The 21748-nt window shown below is 36.0% G+C and overlaps 1 protein-coding gene across 2 annotated transcripts; it reads left to right on the top strand.

Moving 5' to 3' along the window:
• The first annotated feature begins 18226 nt into the window (after positions 1-18226).
• Positions 18227-20184, top strand: LOC116168953. Of its 2 annotated transcripts, none has more exons than XM_031484973.1 (4): positions 18227-18363; positions 18913-19160; positions 19215-19301; positions 19354-20184. In XM_031484973.1, the coding sequence occupies exons 1-4, from the start codon at positions 18333-18335 to the stop codon at positions 19768-19770; spliced, it is 783 nt and encodes a 260-aa protein (XP_031340833.1). In that variant the 5' UTR covers positions 18227-18332; the 3' UTR covers positions 19771-20184. The 2 variants fall into 2 exon arrangements, with proteins under 2 accessions (XP_031340833.1, XP_031340832.1); XM_031484972.1 differs by lacking the exon at positions 18227-18363 and adding an exon at positions 18588-18829.
• The last annotated feature ends 1564 nt before the right edge of the window (positions 20185-21748 follow it).

Below are 21748 nucleotides of genomic sequence, written 5' to 3'. Positions count from 1 at the left end.
TCATCTTTAAGAGCCCTTAGATGGAAAACGATGAATTTTTTGTACAGAAACAAAGTCGTAGAAAATTTTATGAGCTTTCAATTTTGATAAGAACATTTTTACTACGACCCACCATTTTGGAAATATAGCCGAACAACTTCAAAACTGTACCACTAATCTCTCCCCTCCCACTGGCGGCACCGAAATGGCTCGGGACTTTATTACACAATCATCAGGAGACCTTCAACCACACACTCCCGAAAAAATTGGAACTGCACGAATTATTTTTTCTATATTTCCTAGAATGACTATACTATTATAATGGACGCTAGACTTGACCGCCACGAGGTCTTTAGGTTCCCCCGGGACCCAGATGACAACCTTGCGGAGCGTAGGAAGAGAGTCTTCCTGCACTCCTTTAGATGTGCAACCTCCACATTAGTGGGAGATTGCCAAACACCTCCTTTAGCCACTCTAGGGAATGGTGGTTTCGCACAATATCCTTAGGATCTCGGCCGAGTACCTCCCCCTCTGAACATGGGTGCTAGTGTAGTGCAGTTTAGGGCGAACAGATGCTGGTGAAGAACCTTGGGCAGGTGATTTTTACCATACCCGCCTGGTTAGTCGTTAGCCTACCCAGAGGGTTACTAGTATCTATGATCGCTACCTTCAGTTGCCTTTCGGTAGCTTGCTTGTAGCTACTTCGCGGTGCTCCAGCCTTACTGACACTCGCCTTTAGTTGGGCCTGTGGTCTACCCTTCTTCGTCGGCGGTTGTTCTGGGTGTGGAGCCATCCGACCTCCGTCGCCAACCCGTTTTCCCGCCTGACCAGAGTTAGCTTTAGAAGCCTACCTCTGGGCCAGCGTTGGGTGACGGGAGGTGGATGGTTTAAAGGTGACCGTTGGCGCAGTTTGTCCCTTTGGACCAGCCTGGCCTTCTTTCTCCTCTTTTGCTCAGCGCCGGGGATACGATTCCGTGGTTTAGATTATTGTTGAGGCTTGGTGACCTGTAACATAGGTTGCTTTGTTAAGTTAATCGATCTCCATGTTAGAAGAAAGGAGTTTCGTCCCTCTAGCTCCCCACATACCACGGAGCCCAACAAAGGGACGTCTATTCAGACACAAGGACTACTAGAGGAAGATAGCTTCTAAAGGGTGGCAGAAAACAAGCCTCATTTTGCTTTGGAGTACTCCATTCGAGAACGGCCTACCTTCAGCTAGTCAGTCTGCTGCCACTACCCTCCAGATGCATTGATGAGTGTTCAAATCGATATAATGAACACTACTCATCACAAGAAAACCCAAATGTTGTAGTTCCACGCCGAAAACAAGTAAAATTTGAAATGAATGTATTTTGTGCCATAAATTGTTTGCGGGGTAGTTTTAATTTAGTGGTAAATAATTATGGGAAAGTTTTGGTTTTCTTTTAGATAGTATTCTTTAATTGTTTTAAAAAACATGTCTCGTGTATTTACGAATCCAGGAAATTTTGGGTTCTTCCTTGGTTTTGGCAATCCGAGTGGTTATTTATAAAATAAACATTTAAAAAGGGTATGTGAAAATAAAGCCATTAAATTTTGTACTGTAATCTTTGTCGAATTATGGTGGACGCTATATATGTATTTCCATTCTTGTAGATCACTGGAACCTTAGTCCATTGTAACTTCTGGGTAAGCAGTCTACGAATAAAGGGAGAGCCGATCCCATTTTATTGGAGTAATTGTAACAAATATTTGCAGTTATGTCTAAAATTTTATTTGGACCAAAATGCCACTTCATATGCTTTTATTTTTTTTCGAAAATATGCTCAGATAGGTCGATTAGTATTTTAAACTGCCCTCTTTTTGATGTAATAAAATTTTATACATGGTATCCTAAATTTGATATGACGTCAACGACTATATTTTTTAAACGGCAAATTTTTTTAAGCTTATGTGAAGTTACACATGTGTGCCGAATTTCAAATTTTTATTTCACACTGCCCCCTTAGGCTAAATATCTTCAACATTTTAAACAGACACGCCCTCATTGTGCTAACTTTTCTCCAAGAGTTACTTCCTCGGCCATACTCCTCGTACATAGCAGTTTTTTACAAGACGGTTTTGTTAATTTCCTTGTACATTTTTCTTTGAAATTAGATCTTTATTCCACATTTCATATTAATTCGCGTTCTTATTTTATTTGACCACTGTTGTATTGCAACTTCGGCGACAAATTTTCCATAAACCTTGGAAATCCTATTCTGTCTTGGAATTTTTAGACTATGAAAATGACAATGGAAAAGCCCATTGAGAAACTATGCAACCTTGGAAATTTCAGCACTAAATAATGTTGGAAATTTGTCGAGGCCATAAAGACGAATCTGGAAGACCCCACAAGCGATCATAAAGAACAAGCGAGCTATTATGCACCACGACAGTTTCAAGGTCAGTTACTTTTAAAGTGGTAGTTGTAATATTCAATGTATATTTTGTGACAAAAAAGTGTGTTTTCTGAAATGTGTAACCATTTAAACATTTCACTTTCGTCGCTATCTTCGCTGTAGTATTTGTAAAACAATAAGATTAATTTATTAATCACAAATCTGTTACTTACTGCTTTGTGGATTAGGAATTACTGTGCTGGTTGAGTCTGGTTACTGTGGAAAATACAAACTGAGAAATTGGTGCTCAAATATCTGTGGTTACACATAAAAAATTTCAAAAACGAACCGGCTTTCATTTGATGATGGCCAGATTTTCTTTTATCAAATGACACTTTCTAAATTGCACCTTTATTCTCTACAAGCTGGAATTATTAGATTTTAAGATCGACGTTTCGAGTTTTTAGAGCCATCATTAATCTTTTTTTTTTAAACAAAGCTTTGTATTTTATTTTGAACGAGCTCGCCATTTTGAAAAAAAAACACACTTACTTAGATACTAAACCCTACCACCGTACAATTAACAATAAATCAAAATTTTCAGAAAATATAAGGTGACAATTAGATAATAATCTATTCAGGGCTGCTGATGAGTATTAAAGTTGGAGTGGGAAAGTACTTTTTTTCACTACTAGCGTCTGATGACATGATTATTAACCTTTTTTCCACTTGTAAAGTAGGCTTTCTCGGCATTTGTTTAAAGTGGTTAATAATTTTTTATTATTAACTAGTAGTCAATAATGAGAACTGTCACGCTGTCACTTTTAGAAAACACAACCCGAAATTTCGCTCAATGAACGTTTAGACAAGTTCTCTAAAACGAATAATTGCCACCATTCGCAATTTCCAGAGAAATTACATACCTAAAATTATCACATTTTGAAAAAATTCGAACGAAATTACTCTTTGAAAAATCTCAATGACAGAACAAAATACGGCCTGTTTGACTTGTACTTCCACGTACTTGATTGACATGTTAAATTAAGAAACAAACAATTCTGTCCAACCGTTAACTCTCTTATCAATATAATATGTTAATTTAGAGGATTTCAAGTGCTAGTAGTGAAAAAAATAGTATATATCCCACGGTAGAGAAGTCTATTATTGCCTTCGCACCTTACACCCCTCGGCGCAAGCGCCTCGAGATGTAATCTTGGTGCTCAGGCAATAATAGTGGACTTCTCTACCTTGATATATAATGTACTATTTTTTAGGTGAATCAAAAATATTAATATTAAGCTCAGTAAAAGGGTGAATAATTAGAACGGCTGTTGTAAAACGCACTGAGGGGTAGCGAGTACCCCTCAGGGCCACACAGGCGCGAATTTCTTTGTGTTTCAAGGCTATACTTCGCAAAATGATATCAATAAGGTCAACTATGTGAACTATGTCGAAAATGGCACCGTGTTTTGACAATTTAGAATTTAAAAGTTACACAAACGCTACTGGAAGTATATTACATTACCCTACTCTCACGGTAGTCTCAATAGAGACTACATTTTTGTAGATTGAGCACTGACTTCGGGCCTGCACCCATGTAAATCTATCTTGAAGGGTTACTGCTACATTCATTGAAGTGGATCGCTTTTATTTTAAATTTGTGTCATATGATTCTGAGAAACTATGTCGAAATAGTATATTGAAAGACAAGTGTTACAATGCGACCTATTGTAATACGACTATCTTGTGGCACGAGTGGCGACGCGAAGCGAAGAAATACAAAAAAATTCAGCCTGAATTTTTTTGGTGCGTAAGTGCAATGAATAGCTGGTTTACATATGCCCCAAATATATTTGTTGAAAAAAAAAATGCTTTTTCTATTTTTTATTGCGTCTACAATTCCAGGTTTTAAAAGTGCATTCTATGACTATCACTAGGATGGACCAAAATATTGTGTCAGACTTAATAAGGAAATCTTTACAAAGCGGCCAGTAGGAGGTAGGTATGAGCATAGAGTACCTAAATGTAGGAGTTAAATAGCTAAAATTACATATGATGAACGTCTGAACAAACTTCTACACTGTTATCTCCTGGGAGTTATAATCTCCTAATACTCACTCTCGTGCACTTAAAAGATTGTAAATACTATAATCCACAGTTATGAATAGATCTCGCAAAATCGATGTTACTAACAAAAATATTTAAAAAAATCGTAAAGCGAAACTATGAATTCTAAAATACTTGCCGATGCCATATTTCGAATTAATTGCAAATTTTTTAGGATAATTTCCTACTATAATTCTCTACATTTGGGTACCTCTGGCAAACATTGATAATTTCACAATATTTCACATTTCTGATAGTTTCACATTCCCCAGCATTAAAATTGACGCACTGTATATTGCCGTGTCTGATTCGACCGCCAAATAAACATTTAAAAATCTGAGATTTGTTTCAATTTTTATTTCACCAAGGGCCACAAGAATTCCAGTTTTGTTCGATAACCTTAGTGGAACTGTAGGAAAACTTGAGAACAACTGGAATCGTTATTTGTACTAGTTCGTCCTCGTTAATCAAATAATTCATGAAAAAAAGACAATTTCAAAATGTGTTGTACACGTATTTTAGCTAAATATTGTGTTGTCTCTCGCCGCGAAGCGCAGACATTACCTGGGGATAACTACTGGTTTGAACTAGGGTTTCAACTTGGCGGCACGCCGGCTCATTCTACCCTTGATGCTTATATGTCTTGACGAACATATTTGAAGACAGGTAGATTTGGCTTAGAGATCCATGGCGTTCGCTTTCAAGATGTCCAGATATAGCGCCCCTGGACTTTTATGTCTGGGGTCATATAAAACGAAGTTTATTTCACACCAGTTCGTGAAGAACTGGAAGTTACGGCAACAAGAGCTTTTGATGAAATGGATGCAGTAAAAATTCGAGAGGCAACTACCAACGGCGTTTATCGGGGGGATTATTCATAACCACAATTCTAGAAAATCTAAAATAAAACGGAAAGCGTAACAGATAGGTACAGCGTATAGGGAATGTAATAATTGATCGATATAGATTTTTTTAGACATTTGAAAGTACAAAAAATAAAGTATGTTTAATTTGAAAAATTTTTTTTTAAGGTTTGAAGCTATTAAAACTTACCATTAGTTTTAAAACACCCTGTAAAAGAGCGATGTTGAGAGGATTATGGTAATATTTTTTTTTCGATAGATCATGACTCATGAGAAACTGATGATGTCTCTGCAAATAGCTGCTTGTGGGTTATTGTTTCTGACTTCTGTGTTCTTTGAATCTAGTTTTTAAATGTCTACAGTGTTTACTAACACCGAGCTACGATCATGAAATCAAAAAATGATTAAAAAGTACATTAATTAAGGGTTTTCAACAAAAAAATTTGCGGAGGAGGCCCTAAATTTTCCATTTATAAACGTTTACTTACTTGTATCGATATTTCTTCATTCGTACATTTATTATTCTTAAGTTAAGCACCAAATGACGCAATTCTTACATTTATAAAGAAGATATTAAATTGTTTCAAAAATGGCGAGAACTTGAATGCTACATTTATCGATCTATCAAGACCTGTTGATTGTATTTCACACCCAATTTTAATGGAAAAACTTGTTCCTTACAACTTCGACACAGCAAGTATCGCTCTCATCGGATCATATCGTGTTCGAATTAACGGAACATATTACGAAACGGTCTCATTACCAAGAGGGGTTCCCCAAGGGAGCACACTGGGTGCTTCATTCATATGTTAGTTTGGCATCATTTCGATGAGGAAGAATGATACCGTTATCGAAGAATTACACAAACTAGCAAGAGAGGCATTTACTCCATAAGACCCCACACTGTATCTGGAGGTACGAGTGCAGTATAGTACAAGTTTTATGAGTATATCACTTCATATTTTATGAAACGAAAAAATTTACACTAATAATAATATTATACGACACTAATAATAATAACTAATATAAGTAGTGAGTTTTATGATTATGTAACAGGCTCCGGAAAGCGTTTAACAGAATACAAATATCGCAGACCCCTCTATGTGGGACGGAGCCTTAAAATGAAACAATTAAAAGCTTTGAGTGACCAATTATACTATTTAATTCATACTTACCAACCAGTAGTTTATTTCTGTGTTGAGTTCGACGGTGGAGTTTCGGATCGGAACTTGAAGATAATATTCCTCCAATATCGGAAATATTAATGGCATAGCTTTCAAAAACATATTCCAAACCAACGGTAATTTATCAATCATCTTCAGAGAACCTGTGGGTCAAATACTTTAAAACAGTATGCCATAGTTTTGCCGAACCTCTTTCATAAATACCATTCTAGCTTTAGCTGCGTTCTTTCTTTACTTTTTGGAAAATTTGAATAAAATTGTTTCATAAATATTACGGGATGCGTTTTATATTCAAAGTAGTAGGTATATATTGTCTGTGACAATTTCAAATACCTGCCACATTGTTTATGGCTTGTAGTGCAATAGTGGCGGGTGGGCTAATCGAATATTTTCCAGGTAGGTACTTTAAACTACTACCGCAAATTATTAAGTGACTGAAATTTCAATAAATTGTTGGAAACAAGTTTCATGTGGCACACATTGTAAAGGAAGTGTGGTTTAATTTATGTTAATTGCACTGTTTCAGTAATTGTTTCGTGAAATGAAATCCATATTAGCACAGATAAAATACCTATCTGTGATATTAGATAATAGCGTTCGAAACTGTTGAACTTTTTGTTATAAATAACAACTAGGATTAACTTATTACATTAACTGGTAGTCTAGACTATGCAAAATGTCCAAAACCGCAAACCATCATTGCTTAATTAAGGCACAAACCCAAATGACTTAAAGACACTTATTGTAGTAGGGACTAAAATACTATACTTAGCGTACTGTAACATACTTCTTTTCCCTTCGATGAAATTACAATTAAACAAACTATTTTAATACAAATTTATATTTCACGAAAGCCTTAATTTTAATTGCCCTGATTATGGGATAATGTACTGCCTAATTAACAAATGTGTGTAATTGTAAAGTTCAGCAGAAATAATAATTTGTAGAGCCACCATGCAAATGTTACAATTCGGCAAGCACGTGAATATCCTGTATACATCAGGAGCGTTTAAACCCTAATTAAAAGATTCATCATTGTATCTATTTACGTTGCGGCATAATTGGATGAATAAGTGATTCATATTTCCTAGTGATTTATAAAGTATTTTTTCTATTTCGGTGTCACAATGATGATTTTGTACAACTGTTTTAGGCCGAAAACAGTTGTACAAAGACAGTGATTATAGTCGTGATTATAGTTGTTTTTTTTGGGAACTCATTTCTTAAGTTGGCAGTTACTAGTTAGTACAAGTAGGTACTTCGTTGGGTACTTCCATGTTTGAACTTCAAAATGTCAAGTCTTACTACGCTGCCAACCTAAAACTTAACGGCATAAAAAGTGTTCCCAACATAAAACATGTTAGTTCTAATGTTCTCTATAGTTTCTGATAATGATTTTTTTAATTAAATTAAAGCACCGAAATAGAAAAAATAGTATGAAAAACGCGTGTTACAATGCTTTATTGTAATACTCCTATCTTGCGGACACTCGTGGCTACGCTTCGCGTCGCCACTCGTGCCACAAGATAGTCGTATTACAATAGGTCGCATTGTAACACTTGTCTTTCAATATACTATTGTAAGGTTTGGATCGAAACCATAAAAATTCTAAAAGTGCATGCCAGAAGCGCACCTACTATTGTATACGTATACGTAGGTGTAATAATTATTATCAATGGAAGGCGATGCTACTATATGCATAATTCAAGTATCCAAGTCAGTTTTAAGGTATAACTTGTCAACTAGAAAAACGTGACATTTTGAGAACGAATGCCCCTCACAGAAAATGAAAATATAACCTACAGTTAAAGGATGATTAACCAAAAGTGCAATTAGGTATTATTAAGCGGCAGAAGAGCAAAGCGATGCAAGCTTTATAGGGGAGTCGATGGTGTCCGTCTGTCCGTCCGTGAACCCGATAACTGTCGAACGCTTGGACCGATTCGGTTCAAACTTTGCACAGTTGACCTATATGCCGCATCTAGTAAGCCTATTGAAAATTGGTCAAATCCAATGACCCCGTGGGGTCACGCTTTTCTGTCCCTGCCAAACTCTTGAACCTATTCGGTTGAAACTTTGCATAGTAGACTTATATACCACATGTAACAAGCCAATTGAAAATGGGTCAGCCCGTAGGGTCACAGCGGGGTGCTCTGCCGCTTTTTTTTATGCTCTTTAGGGGTTTATTCTATTCCGAATCCCTAATATTGAATATAACTTTCGTGGATACAGGTTTACATTTCTGTCTGTATGTTTCCCAAACCTCTCAAATTATCTCGAAGTGTTGTGAACAAAAAAAAATTCGGTTGTTGGAGAAAGAAGTGAAACGTAACAAACCGGTTTAACATGTGCTGTGTACCTACACAAGGGGTCATAGATCGAATCGAATTGCATGGGCACCCATCGTGAAACTGAGCAATTTTGTGTTTCTACTTAGTAAATGTTGCTTAAAAAACTGATCATATATTTATTATACATTTTTCTATTTTTTGTTACATTTGCAACAGTCATTTTGGCATCATTTTTGAGTATGTTTTAACAAAATACAGTACCTTCATATTTAAGTGTTTGTCATAGCTTTTATAATAGCAGAGATATTTATTTTACTGACATCAATGATTCCCAACTTTTCTAATTCGCCCCTTAGTTTTTTCTATTTTTATTGCGCAACTCACAATTCACAAAAGAATTGCCAAACTTTGCAAATGTAATCTAATCTATACAGGCTGGTGTTTTTAAGTGGGACATTAGAAGTATATCAGGAACGGTTTGGAATTTCGATTCGGGGTCCTTTACCGTTTTTGAATAATCGATCAAAAGGAATTATTTAAAAATATTTTCAAGATGGCGGCTTTTCCGGTTGTATCAGAACCATACCGGAACTTTATTAACTTAATACCTGTTAACGTAAAAAGTCAATTGTTCTCAATTGTTATCTTATTCAAACCCATCAATTTTTAACACACCTCACACCTCCTTTTATACAAAAATAATTCCTAACAAATAAATTAGAATTTTTACACAAGAGAGACCTGCAAATTTTATCAAATTAAAAGGTCTTATCAAAATAAATCAAAGCAATAATTCTAACCGTATTTATCGTCGAGAGCAACTGCGCTTGATAAATTAATTTTATTTAATTAATTAATTCATTAGGATTATTGTTTAGTCATCAATTACATTGATCCACCACTCCTTCTAAATAAATGACATATGGCACGTTACCAACTGTATAAATATTTTGTTTTGCGGGGAATTGAAACTGACCGCAATCATTTCCGATCACCAAGCACAGATAGGAAACGATTTATAAACAAACGCAATAAAATAAAATGGAAGACGTTCTGCGTATGCCTGATTTTTCGTTCGTGCCTTACAGTTCGAAACATTAAGGATAGTTATCGGTAATATCGATGATTTTATCGGTTATCGAAGTTGTCGATATTAACAATCATCGATTATGCTTCCCACCCTATTGAAACTGCAGTCAAAATCTATTTAAAGTGCTAAATGCATGTATTTGTTTGGTTTATTACATATTTCATCTCCAAACGTTAAGATAATATTCAATAAAGCGTTAAACGAGGGCCCCCATGGGGATCTCGGAAACTGTAAGAGATAGGTAGGTAGTTTAAATTTGGCAAAGTTGCGTATTTTGATGTTTAACAAAATTCCGTTTTGAAACTGAAAAAATTCCCACTACTTTTGAAGATATCCTCAAAAAAACCAAATTTTGCAAAATCGGTTTTATTTTTTACCAAAGTTATTTTAAAAGACGTGACACCTTATTATGGCCACTTTGTTCCCTCTACAGTCTACAAGATGCTAGATTTCAATTTTAAGTCTGATGTTTCGTCTCTGGTTAACTATTATCAACTTTGTTTTTTTTTATGGAATTCATTTTTACTTTTTGTGCCATTTTTTTCAGATTTCAAAATTGTAAATCACTATTTTTTAAATATTGCAAATATTTTCTTTTGCCTGGGCTGGCAAACTTTGTCTTGGGTAGTTGTTCGTAATTTCTTGCATTTTTAATAGCATCAGTTCTTAATAAAAAATAGTGACACAAAAAGTAAAATTGACTTCCATAAAAAAACATAGTTGATGGTGGTTAACCAGAGACGAAACGTCAGACTTAAAATTTAAAGCTAGCATCTTCTAGAGGGAAAAAGTGGCTATAACAAAAGGATACTGACTTTTTGGCATAAATGTGGAGACTGATGATGAGACTTGGGTGGGATGCCCGATTGAGACCCAGAAATGATGTTATAATGCAGAAGATGGATTTACAAAGGTTCTCCCCTTTCAAGAAAGGCACGCACCCCACCATCTGCTAGAAAGCTGATGACAAACGTTTTTGGGATATGAAGGGTGTTCTCCTAATGGTATGCAGAAAAAGGGGACTACTGTAAATTCAGAGGTCTATGACAATATTTTACAGAATCTTCGCAAAACCATTGACGATAAACGGCCCTCTCAAATCGTTTTTTTTTTAAATTTGGATTCAGCATACGGATTATACATATACCGCTGTGTAGCAAACGTGAACGAAAGTATGATAGGGAGATAAGAGCCTCAAACGTGCGCGTTAATCTGTTTTAGTAGATAACGCGCAAACTCGAGCGGTTCAACTTAAAGAGCGAACCCGTATGTATGATTATTAAAACCGGCGTGGTTAATAAATTTGGAGCGCGTCGGGAAGAAGCATTTAGTGTCTAATTCTAATTAGTCACAAAATGTGAGTTACCGGCGAGTTTAATTTTACGCGGCGAGAGGCGAGATGATGGCCCAATTTGTAGGCCGTAGGGTTTAATTCTACGTAAAGCAACAATAATTCCTACAAGTGGTAGAAGCGCTTTTCATACCAAAACGCGATTATCAACTGAGATTAAAACTCATCGGGTCAAACAATAGTATATTGAAAGACAAGTGTTACAATGCGACCTATTGTAATACGACTATCTTGTGGCACGAGTGGCGACGCGAAGCGTAGCCACGAGTGTCCGCAAGATAGAAGTATTACAATAAAGCATTGTAACACGCGTTATTCATACTATTTTTAGCGCATTTCCACAACAAAAAAAATGCGCTATTGTGGCCACTTTGTCCGTCCGTCCGTCCGTCCGCCCGCTCGTTTTGCGACGCTACTAGTTCTTTATCTTAAGAGCTATTGTTCTACTTTTTTCGCTATTTGGTTCGTTATGGTGTCGAGTCTTGTACCAAGGAAGGAATTTTTCTGTACCGCTTACAAAAAAAGTTATTGTAAAAAAAAACAAAAAACCGTTTTTTTACATGTTCTATAATTTTACACTTTTGCCGTTTATTAACGATCCTAGAGATCGTTTATAATTTTGCATTGCTATCTGTCGTCTGCATGCTGGTCTGTCCGTCTGTTCCTTTGTCTGTCCATCTATCTGTCCGTGTGAACGATAACTTTGTTTAGAAATGTTCGATCGCTTTTACATCTCCGTTAGTTATGAACTGAAATGCATGAAATTCAATATGGGCATAGATTTAGCCATATAATACGCAATGCCAAAAGTTGAATCGAATCGATTCAAAATTCACAGTGCCCTTTTCGCATCTCGACCATTTGTAAACCGAATTGCAAAATTTTTTACTTATAAAAGTATTTGAATGAAATTTGATACATAGGCACTTGGGATAAAGGAAAATCAAACGCCAATTTCAAAATTTGGTTTTGCACATGCGCAGTGCCAACTATTTTATTTATGGAAGAATTTAAATGAAATTTGATACATAGGCACCTGGGATAAAGGAAAATCAAACGCCAGTTTCAAAATTTAGTTTTGCGCATGCGCAGTGCCAACTTTTTTATTTATGGAAGAATTTAAACGAAATTTGATACATAAGCACTTCGAATAAAGGAAAATCAAACGCCAAGTTCAAAATTTGGTTTTGCGCATGCGCAGTGCCAACTTTTTTATTTATGGAAGAATTTAAATGAAATGTGATACATAGGCACTTGGAATAAAGGATCATCGAGCGCCAGTCTCAAAATTTTCTTTTGCGCATGCGCAGTGCCAACTTTTTATCTATGGCACCATTTAAGTGAAATTTGATACTTAGGCGCTTGGAACAAAGGAAAATCTAACATTAGTTTTAAAATTTAGGTTTGCGCATGCGCAGTTCCAACTTTCTTATTTAGAAAAGCATGAAATGAAATTCTTCTCATAAACTGAAATTGAAGTAACACGTCAAAAATGGATTGCCCATGTGCAACGCTATCTTTCATATTTGTGGCCGGATTTTTACGATTTTAACAGAAGTTGCATCTTATAAATGGGAAATGAATGCAAGTGGAAATGCGCTTTATGTAAATCGTTTACGATTACTTTTTAACTTGTTTCTATTTCGGTGCTTTAATTTAATTTAAAAAAATCATTATCAGAAACTATAGGGAACATTAGAACTAACATGTTTTATGTTGGGAACACTTTTTATCCCGTTAAGTTTTAGGTTGGCAGCGTAGTAAGACTGACATTTTGAAGTTCAAACATGGAAGTACCCAACGAAGTACCTACTTGTACTAACTAGTAACTGCTAACTTAAGAGATGAGTTACCAAAAAAAACGACTATAATCACTGTCTTTGTACAACTGTTTTCGGCCGAAAACAGTTGTACAAAATCATCATTGTGACACCGAAATAGAAAAAAATTTTTTTTAACTCTAAATGTAACAGCCGGTTAAAGCGGCTAATTCACCGAATTTGAGTGATGTCATTCTATAACGAATTGTGTTGTAAATAAAGCGTTGTAGTCAATGGCATACTATAAAATTTTTTAAATATAGTTAATCTACCCATTTACTCGCAGCAAAACTTAATTCTCTGGGTAAAATAATTGATCTTTTACTCCTGTGCATGAACCAGATCTAGATCTTTACTTTCGAGAATGTGAAGCCGGTTTGCTTGTTTTCGCAAATTTTTTTCGCTAAATTTTCCATTCAACAAAAAGCTAACCTTACCAGAGCTACGCAGAAAATTCAGCTTTGCCATCGCGAGGTGATCTGTTTTTATATTTCTATCAAGCTGCCTCTTCCAAGAGAAGATAAGACTAATTATAACCTGAAGGGAATCTCATCCACATCAAGACCTTTAAGTTACTTTTAATTTTTTATTTGTATGAAGTAGTGGTCCACTAATTTTTACGAATTTGTTGGGCATACCTATCGGAAAAATTTCTTGGAAAATAGAAAATTTGTTTAGCACGATTAAAATAATTTGTTGTAAGGAATAAGATTTGACATAAGAAGTTGCTGTTATTAATTAATCTTCCTTCCAGCAAGAAGACAGACTATTCATGTGAAATGACCGTCAAAGAATGTGATTGGATTGGATATTAAAATTAAAGTATAAATTGTGCACAAATCTTGTGAAAACAAAGCGCATTTTTTAAACCCATATAGCTCGGTAAATTATTAGGTTATAAGGTAGTAGCATGCTAAACTTCTCGCCAGGAAAGATTGCCGGTCATAGAACACTTGATCCCGGTCTACAATCTATGTTTTTCTAAAGATGTGAGCGACTTCCGGGATAGCATTGTGTCAATGTTGAACAAAAAGACTTTTCGTTCAACATTGGCACGATCCTATTCCGGAAGTCGCTCGCATCTTAAGAAAAACATAGTTTGTAAATCGACACTAGGTGTGCTGTGACCGGCAATCTTTCCTGGCGAGAGTTATATATTTATTGATGTTTACATACTTGCTAGATGAGTAATGCCGCCTGGCATACATTCAAAATCTACGCTATTGTATAGTGCAAGCCCTTAGAGAAATTCTCCAAAATCACATCGCTAGTGAGTAGTGACTTGTTTCGAGCGGTTATTGGTATAGAAAACAGTTCCTTTCGTTGAGACTTTTAGTTACGGTACCATGAAAGAGAAAACCAATTTTTGAATTCTTAAAATTTGCTGTAGATAGCACAGATACTACCCGCACACTTGCCCATGAGCCGAAAGACGGAAATGAGAGTACAGACCGACAGAGAGAGATCATCGAGAGTTTGTTTGGTTCGAATTCCTGATGCTTCAGAACGTGCATTTCCGTAAAAAAAATCGGGGGTCATTTTTTACCCAATGCAATTTACCTCCCTTACTAACGGACAGGTGGTAAAAAGATAGTATCTGTTAGCTTTAAAAAATATATGCACTCGTACAAATGAAGTTTATAATACAGGGAGTCTATAAAAGAACTCCGGGGTTTAAAAAATTAATATTTTTTAAACTATAAAAGATAGCAAAATTTGATCAATTCCTTTGAAACAAGCAGCTCAAAGAGTTTTACTCATACGAATTGGGAATGTTTCTCTCAACAGTTGGCAGCGCTGCGGAGCGTTGACCGTGAAATGACGTAACGGCTGCGGCAGGCAGTCAGTGTCGTCTGGACTAACTAACTAACGGAGCTCACATTGAACTTTACTAAGTTGTTAAAAAATCTTGAAAATGTAAGCTTTCTAATCATGTATAAAACATGTATGTACGTTTTTTACTGTATTAAAATATTTTGTCTTAAAACCCCGGAGTTCTTTTATAGATACCCTATATTTTTAGTGTATGCTGCATTGCATTTTGCGTAATTATTTTGTTTATTGTGAAAACCTGATTACGCTATGGATTTGTTGAATTAAATTGAACTTAGGCCATTATTAGATTAAAATGACAAGTTACTTATTGCTTTTATTTCATTTTTAAAATGATAAAACATTGTGAGATGATAAAGGTTGCAGGTGTTTCACTTGTGTAAATTTTTCCTAATTTTAGAAATAAAAATTGGTAATACTTGGTAACGTGATAAACAAGTATAAATATAAAGAGCATTTTTTTAACCGAAATAGCTTTTGTTTTCACATCACCAATGGATATTTCTTGCAGACGTCTCAATCGCCCTTTGTGAGTACCCTCTTCCGACAATCCGTTCTTGAGGTATAAGGGAATATACCCGATCACGATAAGAGGTCGAGGAGGAGGGCTATGGATGGTAGAAATTAATCCCTTTCGTTGAGACCTTTCATTAGAGTACCATATGGATAATTCTTTGAAAAAGTCAACATCGATGCGAGTTAGAACAAAAATACACCGAACACAACTCTGTACAGTATATTCATGTAGAAACAGACATAGGGATTTCTTATGTCTACTTTTAGATGATAAAAAGTCCTCTGAAGGACACCTTATCTTTATGCAACCAAAATAACAACCTACAACAAATGAAGATCTGCCTGTCATATTAATTAATTTGAATATTATCGCTTTGACTTCCGTATTCTAATTTTCGTTCGTGTGCGATGTATTCAACTAAAGGAAAAGTTGATATTTCCAATTGGTATAGTGCCGGTAACATTTTCTGTGAAGCCAAAGCAACCATATTCAAATTAATATGACAGCTGGATATTTATTTGTTTCAAGAAGTTATTTTGGTTGCATAAAATTAGGCGTCTTTCAGAAGACTTTTTTATCATTTGAAAGTAGGATAGGAAATCCCTATCTCTACTTCTACATGAATATCACTGGATGAGGCTGTTGAGGACACTGGACACAACACCTCAAAGCAACTGTTACTGTTAGACTCGAAAACCAATAAAGGTCGATTCTCACTTTCGTGCAAGGCACGTACTCGGCACAGGCAAGGCACCGACTCGGCAAAATATCTATATTATTGAATCGTATGAATTTTTTGGGGTGTAATTCACACTATGCGAGCAACGACTCGGCAAGCTACGGCCTTTGCACGCAGCGTTCTTCCGAAACAATATTTGCCGGGATGTACCGTGCACGTTCCGACAAGTGTGAATACAATCTGTGCAGGTCACCGACTTTAGTTCATTTTTCATAGTACAAGAAAGGTTGAAGGGTCAGCAAAGGAACACTTTTTCAGCGGAACAAGATGAGATGCTGATTGAAGGGTGTCCAGGAAAATGATTTCGGTCATAAAAGATACTTCTTATGCATTTTATGTACACAAAAACGTATTTTTCTTTTTCTGCAATATGTACTTTCTTGTTCTTCATCATCTAATATTAGACCAATTTTAATTAACGTCAAAGTTTCGAACATTTTTACAGTTGAAACTCACGTAGAAACTGCTTACCTGCGGCAAGCGTGTCGCAGTGTGAATTGAACTCAAAAAACTTTGCCCGTGCCGAGTATGTGCCGTGCCGTTGCCGGGCCGGTTCTTTGCACGAAAGTGAGAATCGGCCTTAAATCAGCTACCTCTGAGTAGTTAGGTAATCATCTCAAACAATTTTGGTCAAACAATTTCCACGCCACTTATTGAAGCGTGTTATGGATTCGTGATTTTTTGGATCACATCTCGGATCACATTAACTTGTATAGAAGTCTCGTGATAAATAAATAAATTACTATCTTCTATGACTTTGTGCAGAAAGATATACGGATATGACGTGAGGCATTGAATTAATTCAGTTCTAAGACAATCGAGTCATTAAAAAAACCAAAAATCGGTATAGGTATGGGTAGGCACCTCTCATACTTCCCTTAGTCAATGTCAGATATGCGACAATTTTCGTATAATATCAAGGACTCTTGAATCCAGATAATATCTATTAGTTAATCTGAAAATATTATTATGTAGGTAGGTAGGTATATACAAAACTGAGAAGTGAGAACCACAATCATTAAGTAATCGTTTTGATAATATGAATCACCTAAATTTTCTACTGGGAATATTATTAGGTACCATTTCGTTGCCGCAATACAAAGGTTTTTGGTAATGTGACACCAGCAAATTTACCCATAAGCCATAATCAAATCGTGCAAATCGGAAACTTTCTATGTTTACTTGAGATGTGCGAACCGATGAGAATAACGTAAAGGGTGTGTCGAGGTATGAAGCATACATAATACGTTTTTTCATAAACTGAGAAATTTTAGTTGAGTAAGAAACCTTATATTGCAGAGGATGACTAGGAATGGCGCCGCGGCGACGACGCCTGGCCGCCAGTCACAGGAAACTCCGGTGCGGAAATTCGTAACACCTGAAAGAAATTTGAAGTCAATATCCGGATTGGAGCGTCAGCGGTCCAGCCGTCTTGACCTACAGTTAATACATGATTTCATCTCCAACGCCACTATTGTAATTCTATTTTTAGAAATGACTAGTCAGGTGAAATCAAGAGCTCTACATCTTTCTCTATCAATCATTCGCGCCTCCGAATTCCGCGGGCGGAGCTATCTAAAAAGCTTAATGTTGATACAATTGCATTGTATATACAAACTTTAAATAAAAACCTTCTCAAGTGACGCGATTTCTGTAAACAGCTGAAGCATGCCGTGTCAATGACGCAATGTGACGTAACCGATAAACACACCTTCCCTAACAATCAAAAAGTACCTACCTACTACCTATCTCAAACATTTTACTGCAGTTACTTATCTTAATAGAAGTTTTGTTTAAGTTATCTATCAAAGTTACGCTTATCGCCGTTATGAATAAGATGTTTATTTGGCAAAATTGTACTAGGAGAGAACACCGTTACGTGCGATGGAATTCGTAAATGATTGGTTACCTTAACTACTTTGCGGGAATTTCACATATGGGGCGGGCAGAGCTTCTGCCGGCGCATTATCTTTAACGCAAACTTTTTTTGTAACTAGATTGACGTAGATATCAATGAATCGTCCCCACCCTTCCAATCACTGTGTATAAATAAGAACATGATAGTAGAACCGCGACATAATTAAGCACGAGTCAATGAGCATAACACGCGCGTTTCCCAGTGATTAACGATAATATTATTCAGGTGAAGTGAGTTTTTATAACTAACGTGTGATACTATTTTGTCTTGGATATACTTAAATGGAATTTTTCTTCAAATTAACATCACAAGGTAGGTCATTATTTAAATTGGGTGCGCAAGGTGCCATCTCGCCGATCTTTATCGCGTTTTATCACTGATCGAAATTAGTCAATATTAGTCATCGACTTAGTGAAAGCTTTCTTAATTCTGTGTGGGCGACTCGTGAAAGGTTACCGCTTTTGTTCTTACCTGTTATCACTTACCATCGAAGATGATCGACGATGCCGCACTTACCAGGATGGACATCATAACGATCACGGATCCAGCCGAAACATAAATAACGTGTCCGTCTAGAGGTATGTGTCGGTTCAGAGAGCTCAATGCGGGTGCTCTGGCCGCAGTCTACCCGCAACCGCGATACTTTACGCGCCTTGCAAATTTACCACCGCGTTGCCTTCAATTTAATATGCTGTCTAAAACCCCGCGATGTCGAATGTAATTCAGGAAATGCTCGACTTACTCTCGTGGTATTATTCTATCACCGGTTCCGTCAAACGTGAGTGTCACCACCGTACCACTTACATATTTCGACCACTTGTTGATTGCCAGTGTTTAATGAGTGTCTTCCACTATTTGCAGATTCTGTGAACCAAGCGGCAGTCTCACGCTACCTTTACGTAATTATAATGACGACCTGCATTGTATATTCCCATTCCAACCCAATTACTACAAAACCAAGAACTCCATGGTGGTGTCAACCCTGCCAAAATCAGCACAAAACTCGCCACAGCAGAGCCATAAATGAAATACTCAAAGACCAGTTCAATGTTGCAATTATAAACTACCAGAACTACGTATCGCCCTACGTTAAACAAATTCATAAAAAGGTAATGAAAACAGATCAGCTTCGTTTCATCAGTTAACAACCTTTTCTATTCCAGATCGGATTCATAAAAGAACAATTTAGTAAACACAAGTGGCTTCCACGAAAAAAGTTCTACCAATCACTAAGAAGGGATAACGTAAAGGTAAGCTGGCAGCGTTACCCAACAGAATAGTTTACTAACAATAACTTTACAGATTCTTCCCGAACTGTTATATCAGTTACAAACTTTCGCGGTGACCATCGAGAGGCTGTCAAGCATGGACATACAAACCCAGGATTCCACGTTTGACGCCGCTCAACGGGCGTCCGCTATGCAACTTGTGAAAAGAGACCTAGATGCGCTTCGTTGCGATACCGAAGACGAAATCACAGCAAAACGTCAAACAATCGTGAAAACCGTGGACCCACATTTAGCGGATGGAACCATACCCGAAGTTGTGCACCATTTAACCGAGGGTTTAATACAAGATTACAGCATTCTCGAAAACTACTTAAAATTCTTAAAAAAAAGTCGAGCCAGAATTTTTGGCGGGCAAAAGAAGAAGGCGAATCGCAGGAAGAACAACAGCATAAAACCTCGTAAGAAGACAACTAAAGACAGTGCCAGTTGATAAGACAGTGGTGATAAATCGTGTTAGTTTAATTAAGTCAAATGATCTCCTACAACAGTATTTGTAAAACAAAGTGATCGGCCTTATTGCACGGTTATGTGGAGTAACTGTTAACCGGAGAAAAATTTGTTCCTCGTACACAGCACCAGAAAAACGCTTTGGTGATGTGTCTGCCTTTACCTGTGATATTTACGTAAACTAAGTATTTATTTAATTTATTTATTATTTAAGTAATTTATTCACTTATTTACCCTGCCTTAAGGCAAGCTTTAACCGACTGTAGACATTAAGTAAGTACTGTAAAGCTTGAGTACAGTCATTTTTGTATTCCTTAATGTCGTGATGTGATAATTTTCTAAGGATTCGATCCTTGTAAATCAATTGATAGTATTAGCTCAAGCTTAAAATGTTCTTATGACGATTGTACAATTTGAATAAACGAAAGAGAAAGAAATCTAACTTTGTTCGTATCATTACCTTTTCTAGGAACAACGTGGTGCTATTTGCGGAAATAAAATTTACAAACCGCAGCATAATTTATTAGATTAACTGTTAGGAAAAACAACGGAATATCTACAAAGTAAATACTTTACGTAAGGAGCAGGGAAAAATCGGACAAGGAGATTCCAACCCCACCCCACAATTAGACGCCGTAATACCTCTACAAGAGACGTAAAACGTCTATGGTAAGAAGATAAAATCCATCCTGTTATTAATGTTTTGGTGACTCACGGCAGAAAATTCACGCAAAGGTAATAAGGTCGGGAAACCAGCCGTTAAATATTCAAAAGAAATAAATGAGACAAATAAAATGATTACATTAATATTAATTGCAGAGAAATCTCGTGTTTTTTATTACACAAGGATACCTGGGATCTTTGCAGATTCATTGCCTTCTCGTGTATAGAAATAGAGAGCGATATCTGATTTACATAAACTTTAAGAATAATTCACGTTTGCGATGGTTATTCCCTAGTTTTGCGTAATTATTGTTATGGACTTATGCTAATAATAGAAAAAAGGTATCTTACACAAATAAATAAAACACAAGTCGATTGACTCGCATGATAATTGATATTCATTTATACGTATCGGTTCCGCGTTAATTATGAATTAAAAATATTTTTGTCAAATGTTACTATTTTCACCTTTAAGTAACTGTATTTTTCTCACCACAAGTATAGGATACCCAGTTGGGAAAGGGAATTTGAAACACAATATAACAAGTTTAATAAATAATTTTGGATTTTCTTGGATTAATAAAATATACCTACCATCAATAAATTATTCAAGGGTTTCCTATCTGACGAAGTGGTAATCTTGCACAATTGTAAACGTGACCATATATTTTATCGAATTTAATCGATTTCTTTAATGCCCCATAACTTTTTTGTTATTGAAGATTGATTTTGGTAAAATCTTCTCGAAACACAGGTTCTATACAGGGTGTTTGTTTTCTTGATATGACTCTAAATTGCATTTTGTCATACGACCACCCTATCTATTTTGGAGGTTTCTAAGAGAGCATAAAATTTCTTAAATTTTGAGTATCACTTGATATATTTATATTAAATATTATTTGCAATATTACATTTTATACTTTAAAATATTTTTATTACAGAATTCTTTTCAGTTTCCTCTTATTGTTACTATTTATCTGAGTATATGTAGATAGGTAATAATTATCTTGTTACGTTTGTGATGTAATTTATAATACTTATTTGTTTTATTAACGATCCTCGAGATCGTTTATAATTTTGTATTGCTGTCTGTCCGTCTGCCGCCCGTATGCACGATAACTTTATGTAGAAACGTCTGTTCGCTTTGAAAATTAATGCACATATTCTTCAGGATATGAGAAGGGTTGCTATTGTTTAAAAAAAAAGGGTTCATCTTTTATTTATTTATTTATTATCCCTCTCTTGTTCTGGGCCCTCAACAGGCAATTTCTGTTGCAAAGATCATATGAATGTCCGGT

Source organism: Photinus pyralis, unplaced genomic scaffold (assembly GCF_008802855.1).
Source record: "Photinus pyralis isolate 1611_PpyrPB1 unplaced genomic scaffold, Ppyr1.3 Ppyr1.4_LG4, whole genome shotgun sequence".
NCBI lineage: Eukaryota > Metazoa > Arthropoda > Insecta > Coleoptera > Lampyridae > Photinus > Photinus pyralis.
The sequence above is the reverse complement of the archived record's forward strand: the minus strand, read 5'-3'. Positions and strand labels throughout refer to the sequence as shown.